Source organism: Bombus fervidus, chromosome 10 (genome assembly GCF_041682495.2).
Source record: "Bombus fervidus isolate BK054 chromosome 10, iyBomFerv1, whole genome shotgun sequence".
NCBI lineage: Eukaryota > Metazoa > Arthropoda > Insecta > Hymenoptera > Apidae > Bombus > Bombus fervidus.
In genome coordinates this window covers 9,107,340-9,122,526 of record NC_091526.1, presented here as the reverse complement: position 1 = coordinate 9,122,526, position 15,187 = coordinate 9,107,340, and the positions used below count along the sequence as shown (strand labels likewise).

Below are 15,187 nucleotides of genomic sequence, written 5' to 3'. Positions count from 1 at the left end.
TTCGAAAAAATATTCGAAAGCTTATGGGAGCCCTTTGAAATATTTGGAAATTTCGCTTTGAGTAATGAGACTCGATTATCCTGATTAGATTGGTAAAACTTAAAACAGGCTAGAAGGTATTTATTGCAATTAACAATTACTGTTGTTTCGTCCAATCGCGGAGAGACGCGATCGCGTTGAAGCGCGTCAACGGGAGTAGTAAATTCCCATTACGATTATAACAATCGACACCACGAAAAGTTGATCCCCTTATTTCTTGTGGGATAATAGGGGTGTTCGTTGTGTAATAAAACTGTAATCAACAGTTTTATAAAATTTATATTTTCAACAATTTTCTATTTATATTTTCAACAGTCTCCTGCAGATGTGACTTATGGGTGTCCTTGTTCATGTGAAAAACCTGCTATTTCGTTAGACAAACATCTGCTTTCTCCGTAATTTGTAAGAGCGTGCAAGAAACATAAGGATTGTTCTAAGGACCATCAATAAACCGAAAATACTTATATGAATAGAGATTAAGCTAAAAGGATTTGGTTTGTGGTGGTTCCTTAGGTTTATTGCGGGTCAGTGTAATTAATCAATATATTAAACAGGTATTAATATTTAGTAGGTATTCATTGTAATATAGTATTCACAGCTGCAATTATTCATTATATTAATGAACTACAATATTGTTAATATTGTAGAATCGTGTTTACCATTAATTATATATTTAAGATATACATGTTTCAACATACAGCGCTGTTACTACTATTGATTAAGTATTCACCGAGCGAGGAAATAACTCGAAAGTTCAAACAAATTTGTGCTTTACAAAAGAATATGTGATCGAAATTTAAAAAGCAGACGTTGGACAAATATTCTACAAAAGAAGGTACACAGATGTATATCCATCTGACGCGGGTGGCTCAACCACATTAATTCGAAAACAGGATGCTGAAGCGATGGAACCGTGATATTGCAACTTCGTCTGTAACTTGCTGGAAATAACAAACAGACGATGCAAAAGTGAATACACAAGATGTTCGCTTGCTTGAAAAAAGTATCGTGGAAAATATGCAGACGCCAAAGTATTTGAACGTTCCGTCAGATTCGCTTACATGAAGTTATTTTCGTTTTCATTTCTCTCTTGTCGTGTTTAAATAAAGAAAAACACGGACCACGAACAAACAAGCGATATATTTTAAATACTAATAGAATTTATAGGGATGCATAAACGTTATTTATAGAAACATTTTTCATGAAAAGAAAAAAAATAATATTTCAATGAAATATCGCTTGTTGGGCGGACGAGCTTCGTTTTCCTCGTCCCTCTACCTGTTTTTCTATTTTAAAGAATACACATTAGATTTTTGCGCCATTGTTGGGGAATGATATTAAAACGTCGAGACAAAATTTAGTCAATAACTGAAGGAAATCGCACTCGACTGGTAAAAGGGACGTTTTCTTCTCTCACGTGAAGAGAAATCCATCTCGTATCGAATGATACATCTTTTCTCTTTGCTTCTTTTACCTACAGTGGTTCGCCACACTACATATATTTGAATATTTATCGTAGAAAACTTTTATGCATATATTGTCTGTGTTATATAAAACAGTTTGGAATTTAATTAGAACCATTAACGGGACACTATTATGTATAGATAATATAATAATTACTTAATAATAAAAAATTGCTTGAAAAATACTAAAACACTTAATACAAAAATTAGTATATAGTATAAACACTTATTTTAAACGTATAATAAATGTTAAAAATAGTCTGACTGAATATCTTGGCTTAATAACATGATAAATTATTTAAATAAATATTGCGATCTCTACGAAATATTAGTGGCGGCGATATAAATGTATATTTGTAGTTTCTATATACATTTACAGATTTCTTTCAAACTTTACCGATATAACTATAATAATTTCACATGAAATACATAATATTCGTAAAAGTTTTCTATAAATATTCCAATTTTTCCAATAACTACATAGCCACGATAAATACAATTTAAATATTCGTACAGTCTCCTTATCGCTGCAAACTATAAAACGTCCGATTACAGGGTATTACCACGTGCCGTTGGGCGAATAATTTGTTTAAAACGTACACACAGGTTTCGAGGTAGTTTTCCTGAAATATCAAAAGAAATGGATAATTTCTTTGCCTGCCTACCTTCCACGGGAACGTGCAGTCTTCTCGTTTTATTTCTAGTGAATAAACACACACGTAAATTCACATTCGCCCACATACCAATTTAGCTAACTTCCATGGAAATACACGGAAAGTAGAACGTTTACAATACATTCAAATGACTGTATAGTTGAGTGACTAGTTTTACGAGGGAGAAAGGCACGTTTATTGGTATCGTTTCAATTTTTGAACTAGTAGTTGATCGTCGAAATCCGAGCGATTCTCCGGCTCGATGAGAAATTGTTATCCAATCATTCGATAGTTAGACGTAGAAACAGCGTGAAGAAATAACGATCGACAACCGGTGCAATTTGTCGAAGGGCAATCGATCGAATTAAAATAAATAGAAATATCAATTTCTGATTGATGAAATTCATGTTTAATTTCATTGACAAATAAAATCTTGTCTCTCTATAAAACTGTATACGTGTAACGAATAGAGTTAGTACGCGCGTTCAACGTTTGAAAATGGAAATAAAATACATAACGCATAGTTTGCTTTGTTATTGCGCGGAAAAATAAATAAATTTGCTGGAAAAATGTTGAAGAATTTCAAATTGTCCTTAACGTGGTAAAGGGGAGTAAATTGCAGTAACTGCGGTTGAATATTCAGGAATAGAAAAGACGTGGATTTATTCTTTTACAGATGGCTGTGAATCTGAATGCAACGATCTCCAACAAGGAGGACAATAATTACGTTCCATACGACCAGCGCCCGGAAACGTACATAGTACCTGTGATATTCTTATTAATCTTGGTGGTGGGTGTAATTGGAAACGGAATCATGGTGTTTACTTTGTTGAGCGACGCCAGCATGAGAAATGTGCCCAACATTTACGTGCTTTCGTTGGCTTTGGGTGATCTTTTGGTAAGGACAGGATGTGTATATATTATCTCTAATGTATCATTCAAGACCGACGTTAAAAAAAGGTATCCCTGACGTCGAATAAAATGGAAGAAGATTTCGTGCACGTTTGAGAAACGTTCAGATGGGCAAGACATGTCGAGAGTTTCCTCCCGTAAAATATAGAATGTATTGAAAAATTCATAGCATAAATTTTGTGAAAACATATTTCTATATGTATAATTAACTGGGTAGAATTAAACTAATCTATTATTATTCTTGCAAGCCACAATCAAAAGATTCATCAGCTTACCAACACGGAAGGGATAAATATTTAACCGTACTTCTTGTGGTTATGATTCATATATCTTGAAAAATCCCTCTGCTACCCATTGTATTTCGCGTATAAATATATATAATAAATCAAAATGAATGTCCAATAAGTTGGAAATAAATTGCGACAAAGCTGGAATGGTGGAAACTAACAACCCATGAATATTCCGAATATAGATGAGAAAAATCTTTCCTTCCTTCGTCGGGATCCTCTTTACATTTCGATTTCCCGTCAATCGGAAAATGTTGCTAGGACCCCATGTCATTTGTATCCTGGCGATATATCGAATTTATTCAGACTGTCGGATCGCGCGTATAAATCTGTCGCGAGCGAGTTCAGAACATCCGGTACTTTCTCCGTCATCGATTTCGCGTAGAATGTAAGTAGGTGCGATAACGCACGAAAGCATCTGAAGGTCCATCATAGAACATTTTTCTGAATATATATTATGACAGTTTTATTGTCATTGTCGATTATCGTGGTTATATTGATAAAATGTATTATATCCTACAAATATATGAGAAACGCAGACATTAGTCTTTATTATCACGTATCATATAGAAAAATTTAAGTCTCTTAGAAGTTCATTATTATTCTTGTATAACACAGTATATTTTTATATTATATAGCGATTTCTGTGAATTGTATGCTTGAAATAAATATCTTGTAACTTCTATACGTGTTCTTTAGTTTGTTACATATATTACCAATATAATCATGATAGTCTAGTAACGAAATTTCAAAATTTTTTTTATCACACGTGTAATACTTTCATAAAAATTTCTAGAAATATTCAAATATTTTCATAAATCACCATATTATTTACTAAATAATACGCATCTAAAAGAAGCACATGCTACATACCTTGAATACCTGATACCTTGAATCAGCCGTTAAAATTCCGTCGTTCTGGACACGTAATCGTGGACCAATAGCAAGTTCGATTATAAACACGCTTATTTTCGTGGATATTGAGCTTACTTTATGATATATGTAGCTATACATCCTGATCCATGAACGATTTATAGCCGGACGGAGAATAATCAAAGATTAATGCGATCCATACGATGTCATCTGTGAAAATCATAAATAAATATTTTCTCGATTATAGTGTTCGAACGATCATGCTTAAACACAAAGAAAATGTGTATTTCACGATTACCACTGAGAAAAAAGAGCAATAGCATAATTGAGTGTTCGATCATACGACGAAATTTGTACATCCCGCATAAAATCGCAGAAAATTCGCTTAATCTACATATTTTATTATAATATTCAATACAAAACGTTCCTGTTAGTATCCCCCTTTTATCTCGAAATTCATCAGAGATGTTCGTATTTCAGATGAAATTTAGCGAGTTAACGAAGGAATTTTTTTTCGCAAATTGAATGAACGTTACACGGTGTGTTAAAAGGATGTGGAACGTGAATTCATCACGAATATTTTTAATAGACTTTCCTGTATCATTATCGCGGATTCCTTTTTATTTTAATTTTCTCGATAACAATGAATCCTGATAAATGTTTCTCTAATAATTTTACTATATGCTCGATGCCGTACAAATATAATATCGAGTATTGTTTATTTTATCGCTCTCACCTATCGAAATTTCAAAGGCATCATTTTCAACGAAACAGATTTTCAAACGTTTCCCATATATTCGTAGCATTCAATCAAATTTTGCAAAAGTACAGAAAAATACTCGAATAAAATTTCGATAAAGGGCAGATTGAATAATACGAGTACAATTGGCCGTGGAAATACAATACAATACAATACAATACGCGTGTACCTTCTCTTTTTAACTTTCGTGTATTTCAGGTGATCATAACGAGTGTACCGTTCACGTCTCTTCTATACACAATCGAGTCATGGCCGTGGGGCCTGGCAGTTTGCAAATTATCGGAGTGCGCCAAGGATATTTCGATCGGTGTCTCAGTTTTCACTCTGACCGCGTTATCAGCCGAGAGGTAAGTTGTCAAACCCAGTTACGGTTGAGGAAATTGTTGTCTCAGGGATAGGCTGGCCGTCCTAACTTTAGTGAAGTTCCGCCCCATTAATGGACCAATCGACCGACCGGTTGTTCGTGCGTTTAATCAGTAATCGAAACGAAATCTTAAACGTCCAATTTCCTTTTCGCCATTAAGAAAATCAATTAATTTACATTAATAAGAAAGTTCAACGTTAAAATAAGTATAACTGAAGAATTGATTTGATCGGATAAAATGATCTTAACCCTGCAATACTACATTTTGTACACAATACAATTAACGCTATATTGAAAATTACATATCATTTTATTAACATAACGCTCATTTCGAACAAACGATACGTTGCTAAATAATTTTGATTTCCTTCATGTCAAATAATTATCAGAATCTATCTGTACATTTGAATTAGTATCGTTAGTGAAGTTTAATAAAACAGAAAGCGTTAAACATCCTTGCTCAATAGTGATAAATTTAATAATGAAACAAATAAAGTAATATAATAAATAGTAAAATAATAAATAAATTGTAAAACAGAAGTCTATATATAATTTAAGATTTCCATCTTGCCGATATATTAATATTACAGTTGGTATATTTGTTGCACGAGACAGCTCGGGACGTATAAATAACAACCATTTCTCAGCAGTAATAAATACACGCACAACAAACATCTCTAAAAGAAACATTTAAGTGGAGTATAAATTACTCCGTTCTGTAGTATTTCAGGGTTAAATTTCAAATAAAAATTGATTTACAAATAAAAGAAAGATATGCTCGTGTTGCATCGTAGGTACTGCGCGATCGTAAATCCCATTCGCCGCCATGTAGCCGGATTGAGTGCAAAACCATTAACGATACTAATAGCCTGCCTTATTTGGGTGCTGGCGATTGTTCTGGCGATGCCAGGTGCTCTTTTCTCTCACGTGCTGATAGTAGATATAAAGACTAACTACAGCATCCAGATCTGTAGCCCTTTCCCCGTGGAATTCGGTGAGTATCTCACATGTTGAAATATTTCTATCCGGATTAAAAAACTATTCTACTCAATCTGGGAACGAATTACAAGAGCAAGTATACTTCGCCTAAACTGAACACACAGAAAGCGAAATAGCTGCTCGTTTACGATCTCCGCTTGGGCATTTCTCCGTGTGTCACACCCACGAAGTCGTATAATTTATTTCTCGTTCTGAAACGCAGGTAAGAGCTATAAGAAAGGGATGGTGTTATTCAAGTTCCTGGCTTACTACGCCATACCGTTCCTCGTTATAACAGGATTCTATCTGGGAATGGCACGACACCTGGAACTGTCCACCAGGAACATGCCCGGCGAATTATCCACCGGATGTCATCGGCTGGAGCAAATTCGAGCACGCAAAAAGGTAGAGTGAATCGATATTGTTATGAAATTATACAATTTTCAAGTAAAATATAATTTTGACACAAAAGGTATACAGGTATACCAGTGAAAAGGTGTAGAAAAGAGAAATTGAAATTGCTACCTGTATGATATTTTTATGAAATTACACTGCTTACGTATGCAGCCAATTTGTAAATAAATTGAAATTGTAATACATTGTTACTTAAACTGTTAAAGTGTGAGTTATAGATGCAAATTATTTATTTTGAAAAGATTTCACGCTCATCATGTACCCGAGTAACAAGGTGCAAGAAGAAGAGCGAATTAATTTAGCGCAAATCTCGAGTCGATGGTGTAATTGTTATAAACTATACTTTACTTACGCAATCTTCGATACGATCAATAATAAGATTGTGTAATTCAACGTTAAGCCAATATACGGTTAAACATCGATGAAACAAGTCTAGTCCAACAACTCGAAGAAAGCGCTCCATAACTTCCGGGATAGAATGCTAATTATAAATCACTATAGATCGGGATATTCTCTGGCAATACCTTCAGCGTGTAATCCAACTTCACTTTCCGTATTGTATTTGAATGAAAAGTGACGGTCGATCATTTTAAAGTATCGACGTATCCAATGAAGTTTCTTCAACGAGCCAACTCTTCATCTTCCTTGTTTCTATTGTATATAAAATAATAATTTACTTGAACATTTGGTACACAATTTAAGATGAATATCGTTCGCATATTTGATCAAGTCTTTCGACCAATTGTTATTTCAATATAAATTTATTTCTTTTTGTGCAACGTGGGTGCAATGGCTTGATCGAATACACCAAGTCAGTGTATTAAAATACTCGATAACAGAATATCATTGTTGTCTGATTTAAAAATCACTTCACAGGCGACTCGATATTCTGATTCACTTCGACTGATTCGATAGAAGGTGGCATCGAAGCGTGTCTAGCGAAGATACGATGGAACCTTCAATAACCACGGTTCTTACTTCTACTTTTCCAATGTTCTCGTCCGTCAAATGCATTCAACCGTTCTCTAATCCATTTTGATAACAAAAAGCCATTTCGTAATAGTAATAACAGTAGCTATGTTTCGTGAAAATAGAGTTTCGAGATTAATACAATTTCATGGAACAATTCGGACAAATAATATAATCGATTGGCCTATAAATACAGCGATGACAAATCACCTCTAGATAACGGCTGAGAATTACGCCTGTACGAGAGATTCGATTTAACTGGTATCCGCTGGCAATCCATACCAAGACACGCTGCATGCGAACCAAAATGATCCATTCGCTCGAACGACTACGAGTTATCGCCTCTTTATTTTTCGTAGATGCTAGAACGCCTGCACTCTTCCCAGATTTGTTCCTGGACTGTGAAAAGACTATTTCTCTTGGCGACGTTTTCTTCCAGCTAATCTCTATTTATCTTTCAGATAAAAAAGACTTCTGTGAAAGAAGTTAAATATCGAACTTGAGAATTTATTTGACGTAATATTTCAAAAGTTGAGGCAAAGGCGTATTATCTAACGACATCGGTGTCGAGATGTTGAAAGCATATTTACAGGATCGATTGAACGATGACTAAACCTGCTAAGGTCGCGATCGATCTGAGGCAGATACCTGCGAAATCTTATTATAGATATTTTTAAATGGACATATCGTAAAGCTTGCTGACAAGCGTTAGTTGTCACGTCAAATCTTTATCTGTTCATCGTGTAAGATGATAGAAAAGAGGGAGAAAGAAAAAGAAATAGAAAGAAAATGGAGGAAAAGGGGATGAAGCGAAGACAACGACAGGAAAAGAAGGCAACTAAGGTAAAAAAGAAAAGCGAAGCTAAAAGTAGAGAAGGAAAGGAAGAAAAAGAAAAGACGAAAATGGAGAGAAGCAAGGAAGGAAACGAAGCGAAAGAGTAGGAAATGGATCATGGAGAAGAAAATGGCGGAAGAGAAAGATAAAAACGCGATAGAAAAAATCTGCTTATTTCAGAATTTAAGAAGTAATATTGTAATGCCTAATCCACATTTAAAAATTTATCTCAGATTTTTTACTATCTTACTAAAAAATATTCTAATCTATTATTATTATTCTAATAATTAAATTTTAACTAATTAGGCCAAGTATCAGGTTAGTTGTCCCAGTTTAATACGTATCTTTCGTTCGCTGTGATCAACAGGTTGGGAAGATGGTGATCGCCTTTGTAGTTATCTTCTTCGTCTGCTTCCTACCGTACCACACGTTTATGATGTGGTTCCACTTTTGTCCATCATCCGAGCAAGACTACGATGACTATTGGCATGCCTTCAGGATCGTTGGTTTCTGTCTGAGCTTCATCAATAGCTGTGTCAATCCCATCGCTCTATACTTTGTCAGCGGAACATTTCGCAAGAGGCGAGTATGACAAGATAAGCCACCTATCAAATGTCAGCCATTAAACCTAAAACATTGTAAAAAGAAATAACAAGTCGAAGCACACATTCTCCTTAAAATATTATACATAGACTGGAGATGTTTATGCAAATTTATGTTCTTACGAACACGATTAGAAAAATGAAACCTAAACAGAATTTTGTTCCACTCCCCTTCTACCTTTTTCCATGTTATTTAAGTATTTTGAAATGCATAAATATCTGCATTCTAATTCTTGTATTACATTCTGTACTACATGTTGCATGAAATGATAACATATCCATACTATAACTGACTAAACAAACAACCAAGCAGTATAAACAAGTATAAACACGTCTGTAAACAAACACGTTTGTAAACCGGAAACTCAAAAAAGCAAACAAACAATTCAAAAACAAACAGAAAGCTTTTCATATCTGAATATAAAGTTTCGTACTGACCGATGAACAAGGTTTTGCTTATAGATTCAACAGATATCTTTGTTGTTGCCTGAAGAGGAGGAGGTTAAGCGTCTGTCGAACAGAAACGAACAGTTCAGACAGGAATGGTAATCGAAGAGCGAAATTTTCACAAAGGAAACGAATGGTTGGGCGAGACAACTACAACGAAACCAGTTTCGGCTCGATATTCCGTAGAAACACTCAGGAACTGAATTCGACCGCTCTTTACGAGTTAACAAGTGACGGAACCACGAGACCGACTTGAAACTCTAGATCGTAATTCATTTTTCAAAATGATCTCGAGATGTCAGCACGATGAAGACTAACGTTAAACGTTGTTAAAAATCGAGGACCATTCGCAAGTAAGGTAGATCTACGTTGAATGTTTCAATTATGATTAATGATCGATTATGATTGAATCACAAGAGACAATGAATACATGAGTCGAATTCTTAGTTGTAACTATAAATATACGTAAATCTGTACGTGCAATCGCGATAATTTTTTATTTGATCGACGAAGTGCAGCTTCAGCTTTCGAAATTTAGCTTAAGGATTTTCAACGTCGTTAATTGACTTCGACATAAAATAATAGTGTAATATAATTGATTACCGCAGTTCGGTATCAGGAGAGACCGGTTCTCGAAACAAAGCCATTGATACAAAGAACACTTTCGACCAATTGCCTCGTTCATGCCTCTGTGCATCGGTATAGGTACGCGAGCACATAACACGAATAATAGGACATTCTCGAGACAAGCGGTAACTAATATTCCAATCGCTTTGAACAATTATCTTTCGATCGTTTGACTAATTGTCGATAACAAACCTGAACTATTTTTGAGCTTGCCTTTAGCGATATCGATTGATCGCTAAGTCAATTTCCAGATTAAAAAAATAGTCCCCCTTTATCGAATCCCAATTATATCCCCTTCTCGAGCCGATGGAAACGAATTAATTCATTGCGGCCTGTCGATAACCTCAGCCGTTTGCAACTCTTTCCTCTTCCCAGCCTCTCCCCACCCTTTCCAAATTCTGGTTCCCGCCATTTCTCCGATCCTTTCCTTATTACGATACTTACCGCGTTGCGTCGCGTCGATCCTTGAATGAAACCATTCGACGGATTGTATCGCGGCAAACTGAACAACGCACGTAAGAGAAGAGACGATCCCGACGTTATTGAATCGCGTGGTGAAATTTAATTAGAGAGGGCGTTAGAAGGGACTGTGTGCATTAATTGTGTTCTGTCTGACGACCTTGCCCCCTTCGCTTGTTAATCGAGAATTCCTGTTTGACGTGCACCCCTGTTAACAGGATTTAGCATCGCACGTCTATTGGCCGTCGCGTTTCCGTACGTTATAGACGTTCTCGTCGTTCAGATAACGTCTGGACGTCTTCTCGATACCCCTATTATAACTGTAATTAGGCCACGCAACGACGGAAGCGTTTCCAAGTGAATCGATACAAGGTTGGAATATGTAAATGCCCGGACATAACCAACTGACTTGTACCATACGACCCTAATCTTTCTGTGTGGCGAGAATAAAAATTCATATCTACGGACAGGACTCGGGTTTGTTATTCCCACTAGACGTAGCGTGCTGTGTGTTAAGTTGGCTTTCTGGATCGTTCGAAAAAGTGACCGGACACTGCGCGAACTGTGCCAAATATGGCCTAACGCTTAGCTATTCGAGTTACTATATTTATTTTTTTAAGTAGATTTAGTTTATTACGAGACACAGTCCGTAAATAGTTTGCAGATACGATACTTATATTAGGTTGTTCTGAAAATTCATAGCTAAGGTTAGGAAAGATTTAAAAGGAATGTAAAATTAGCACTTTTTAATAATATATGCACCGTTTCTTTCCATGATTTTTTGTCATCTGTAACTTCATGAATATTGTCCTTAAAAACTATTCGTCCTTTTTTGTCAGCGTAAACAGTTCTTACAAGATTCTTGGGTATCTAACTTTTTGCGTATCTCTTTTCAATAAGTTTCTTTAAATGACCAGACTATTGTATAATACTATATCCAATAAGTGAAAGATATAGAGTTCGTCACGCTGGGAAAAGGAAATTGTTTTGTCAACGAGTTTTCTATGTTTCTCTTCGATTCTCTTTAGTAGCCAACCTGGAACAATATTTGTTCATTATTCGATAGAAGTTCATAATAACAGAACTACAAAACTTTCTGAACAACCTACTAGTAACTGGGTATAATTAAATCATGTTAACATGTAGAGTGTTGACAGTGTCCGTGAATTTGAAAAATGTATTACAGGCGAAAAGTAGCGCTTGACTTTTATTGTTAAAGTTATGATTTTTCCCGGTAAGAGACAGCAACTTTAACAGTCTGTGCGGTGTACTATTCTCCACTACGACGTCGTTTCGGGCCGGGATCACACTAACGTTGCAACGACGTCCGTTGTAGAAGTACATTGTTGTATGTTGGAGCGACTCACATTCTCCGCCTGTGCGCTTCAATATACGACAATATATTTCTGCAACGGACGTCGTTGCAACGCTCGTGTAGCCCTGACCTTACGAAGAAAATGAACGTGCCACTCGTTTCGAGAGCTCGTGTTTTACTCGGAACAGGCGAAGGCTGGTTAAAGGCAAAAATGGGAAGAACTCGAGAAAAATTTCTGTGCAACGTGCAAAATGGAAATGAAATGATGCTGTGATCGATAATGATGCGTAATCCTGAAAAAAAGCACGGTAAGCCACGTGTTGGAACTTTACGTGGAAAATTATCGAGAAAGGTATTTTTCTAAGAAATTTCAAATATCTCCTTTCCGCGTTGACTGCAAGTAAGATACGAATACCAGACATGCGCTAGCAGCAAAAAGTGTGCAATCAATATGTGTTTCATAAAACTGAAGAATTTTCCAAATAACTCAGCTTAGAATTTCATTAGCTTATATCAAGTACCCTAATACTTATGAACAGATGTATACGTAATACGAAGGACTCAAAAATCTGGTGCAGATGCAAACGACCAATTACCATAACATTAACAAACCAAAACCCTGTCCAGTTAACACAGCACTTCCACGTCCTTTCAAACTTACTTCCACGAATAAACCATTCTTTATTCCATTCTACCGTTTTGTTTCCATTTTGCGTAAGAATCGATAGTAACCAGTAGGACAAGATTTATCAGAGTCTTATCCCCACAATCTTCGACGAAATGGGTAACAAACACCAATTCTATGGCCACTGTTCCGGGATGTCTGTAACGTATTCGCTGCGAGTTTCGAGCAAGGGGCGCGTGCCAGCCGTTTTTATCGGGCACAGGGCACGCGTCGAACAAACAGGGGTTCCCGATACAATAGTTCGCATCTGCAGGGGTGGCCCAGTGCAAGGGGCACGTTTCTAGGGGTTTTGAAAGGGGAGCGGAGAGTGGGTGAAGCCATGGCAAACCGTCACCCTCGTAGCAGTCTCTAGTGCAACAAGGGACTGCTACGATTTGGACGTGGTTAGTCGATGCCCATCGACGCCAGTCAACGGTTTTCGTAACTACATTCGTAACTACCGTACTCTGGAACGAGGAAAGAACCGTCTTTTGGGGGAAGGAGAAGAATCTGGATGGACAAAAGAACCATTAGCTCGAAGGGGAAACATCTCTGATCCAGGGAGGAAGAGAAAAGCAGCAGAAGCTTAAGACCGAGAGCAGGAATTTATTTTTCACTGCCGTTAATTCTGTGCCACAAAGAAAGTGTTATCGCGTGAAGTCGTTCGTGAAAGGTCGTTAGTGGATCGATGGTGAAGTTGTTTCGTGGTTTCGTTGTGTCTCAGTAAGAATGAAAAGATATTCGTCGGTAAGTGGTTCGAGAAAAACGCTTTCTGTGTACACGTTTAGTTTTTAATTGTGTTCTATTTGTACGATACAGGCACCGTGTTTGGCAGATGGAAACAACGATAGCAAGAAGGCCAAATCGATGAAGGTAAATTCCATGAGTGCAGCGCGAATGTCGATTATGAGTGAATTATCGATCCTGGAAGTTGTAAGATATAAACTAAGTACTTAAGAGCGTGTATACTCATGTGATGTTTATACAGGAGCCGAATGCCAGAGAGTATCTGCAGTTGGCGCTGGCCAGAATCTTGGAACTGCAACGAGAGATCAAAGAGGGAACGTACACAACGGACCATACCAGCGATCTCGGTAACATTAATTTATAAATTTATTATTCGATTTTTCCAGCATCTTCTCTGGTCTCTTTATGAGGCCTCTTTGCCATGATCATTAATTTCCTATGCTCTTTAGAAATTTGAAACCTATCTGCAACCCAAGTATCTCGTATCTGTTCTTTGAAGACTGTCTTGATATTCTATTTAGTTTCCTTGCAAGCTAATTTATAACGTAAGGCATTGAATTTATAATGATTCAATCCATTTTTCTCTCGTGTATTGAAAAACATTGTGAAAAGAATTTTATTTTTTGGAAAAGTTTCCGATCAGATACATTTTTCGCTCCATGTTACAAAAGTGATATCCAGACGAATTTTAATATTAAGTACAAGTGAAATAAAGTAATACAACAAACAAATATCTTGTGATATAGTTATGATATTAGGAAAAAATTTTTTAAATATTGTTTTTGGAATGCAAAGAAGGCAGAATCGTTCAAAGTATAGAATCAAAATATAATGGACGTAGAAATCGATATTTTTATTAATTTTGATTTTTTTTTTTTCTTATCATGGAAAATAACAATTCTTTAAAATTGGTTTACAAACCGGAATCGATATGTAACAGTTTTCGTGCCTCATTCTGCCTTCTTACGTTTTCACAGTTAATTGAACCAGACACAAAGTTAACACCTGGATTTTTTCGCCAGGTGAGTCCAGCAGCGAGGAAGACCTGACAAATGAAGTTCTTCGCAAAGTGTTCGAGGATCTTCCCGGGACACCCGACTCTGTTGGAACAATCATGAACAGAGTGACTAACAGCAAATTAAATAAGCCTCAATTAGACGCGATTCACGGTAAAAGGATTCAACTGCTGGGTTACGACACCTGTCGCAGAGCTACAGTGGGGTTCATGAAGAATGTTGTTCGCGAGGCGAAATGGGATGTAAACTCGAAGTCGTCTCAGTCGAATTACTCTGACTTTCGACTGGGGATTTATTCGAGGAACGAGCCGAGAGTGGCGCATTGTAGAACTGGTTTACGCAAAAGTACGTCGTCTCACGACCAGGAGATTCAAGACAGAATGCTGAGAAGCTTGGACTTGCATTTAGCGAGTAAACAAAGAGATTATACTGCCAAATTGATGAGGTCGGGCATTTAAAATGGATACTAACGGAGTTTTATTGAATCTCGTCGTTTCTCATTGAAACGATGGTGAAATTTCTTGAAATATTTGTATTTTTGCTGATTTTTTAAGATCTATGGTTAAGACTTTGTCTAAGCTTCCATCAGGGTCTTGAATAGTAAACTGTGAATATTTATACAAATTCATATTTTTATGAATACTGCTGAAGAAATGTAACTTAAGCAGAAACTTGCTCGACTAAATATTCTAACGACTACTCCATTTTGCACACTTTATATATTTTTGCATATTACGTACGTTCATAAGTTTCTCATAAATGC

At 36.3% G+C, this 15,187-nt stretch overlaps 2 protein-coding genes and 2 long non-coding RNA genes across 4 annotated transcripts; 2 read left to right on the top strand and 2 right to left on the bottom strand.

The window, feature by feature from the left end:
* The first annotated feature begins 2,179 nt into the window (after positions 1-2,179).
* Positions 2,180-12,420, top strand: LOC139991765 (neuropeptide CCHamide-2 receptor-like). The gene is made up of 6 exons (XM_072012132.1): positions 2,180-3,053; positions 5,186-5,334; positions 6,146-6,345; positions 6,553-6,734; positions 8,915-9,129; positions 9,612-12,420. The coding sequence occupies exons 1-6, from the start codon at positions 2,832-2,834 to the stop codon at positions 9,850-9,852; spliced, it is 1,209 nt and encodes a 402-aa protein (XP_071868233.1). The 5' UTR covers positions 2,180-2,831; the 3' UTR covers positions 9,853-12,420.
* On the bottom strand, positions 4,368-6,231 carry LOC139991768 (uncharacterized). Its single transcript, XR_011800899.1, has 2 exons — positions 6,111-6,231; positions 4,368-6,026 (listed from the first exon to the last, which is right to left on the bottom strand). It is a non-coding gene; the product is annotated as an uncharacterized lncRNA (long non-coding RNA).
* On the bottom strand, positions 7,528-8,915 carry LOC139991769 (uncharacterized). Its single transcript, XR_011800900.1, has 2 exons — positions 7,923-8,915; positions 7,528-7,818 (listed from the first exon to the last, which is right to left on the bottom strand). It is a non-coding gene; the product is annotated as an uncharacterized lncRNA (long non-coding RNA).
* LOC139991766 (uncharacterized) lies at positions 12,121-15,079 on the top strand. Its single transcript, XM_072012134.1, has 2 exons — positions 12,121-13,755; positions 14,431-15,079. Exons 1-2 carry the CDS (start codon positions 13,638-13,640, stop codon positions 14,880-14,882), a joined length of 570 nt encoding a protein of 189 aa, XP_071868235.1. The 5' UTR covers positions 12,121-13,637; the 3' UTR covers positions 14,883-15,079.
* Positions 15,080-15,187: the final 108 nt, after the last annotated feature.

Coding starts and splice junctions, on each gene's coding strand:
- LOC139991766 (XM_072012134.1), top strand. CDS start 13,638: ATGTTTATACAGGAGCCGAATGCCAGAGAGTATCTGCAGTTGGCGCTG. Junction 13,756..14,430: donor GGACCATACCAGCGATCTCG/GTAACATTAATT, acceptor TTTTTTCGCCAG/GTGAGTCCAGCAGCGAGGAA.
- LOC139991765 (XM_072012132.1), top strand. CDS start 2,832: ATGGCTGTGAATCTGAATGCAACGATCTCCAACAAGGAGGACAATAAT. Junction 6,346..6,552: donor CCCTTTCCCCGTGGAATTCG/GTGAGTATCTCA, acceptor TCTGAAACGCAG/GTAAGAGCTATAAGAAAGGG. Junction 9,130..9,611: donor AGCGGAACATTTCGCAAGAG/GCGAGTATGACA, acceptor TTTTGCTTATAG/ATTCAACAGATATCTTTGTT.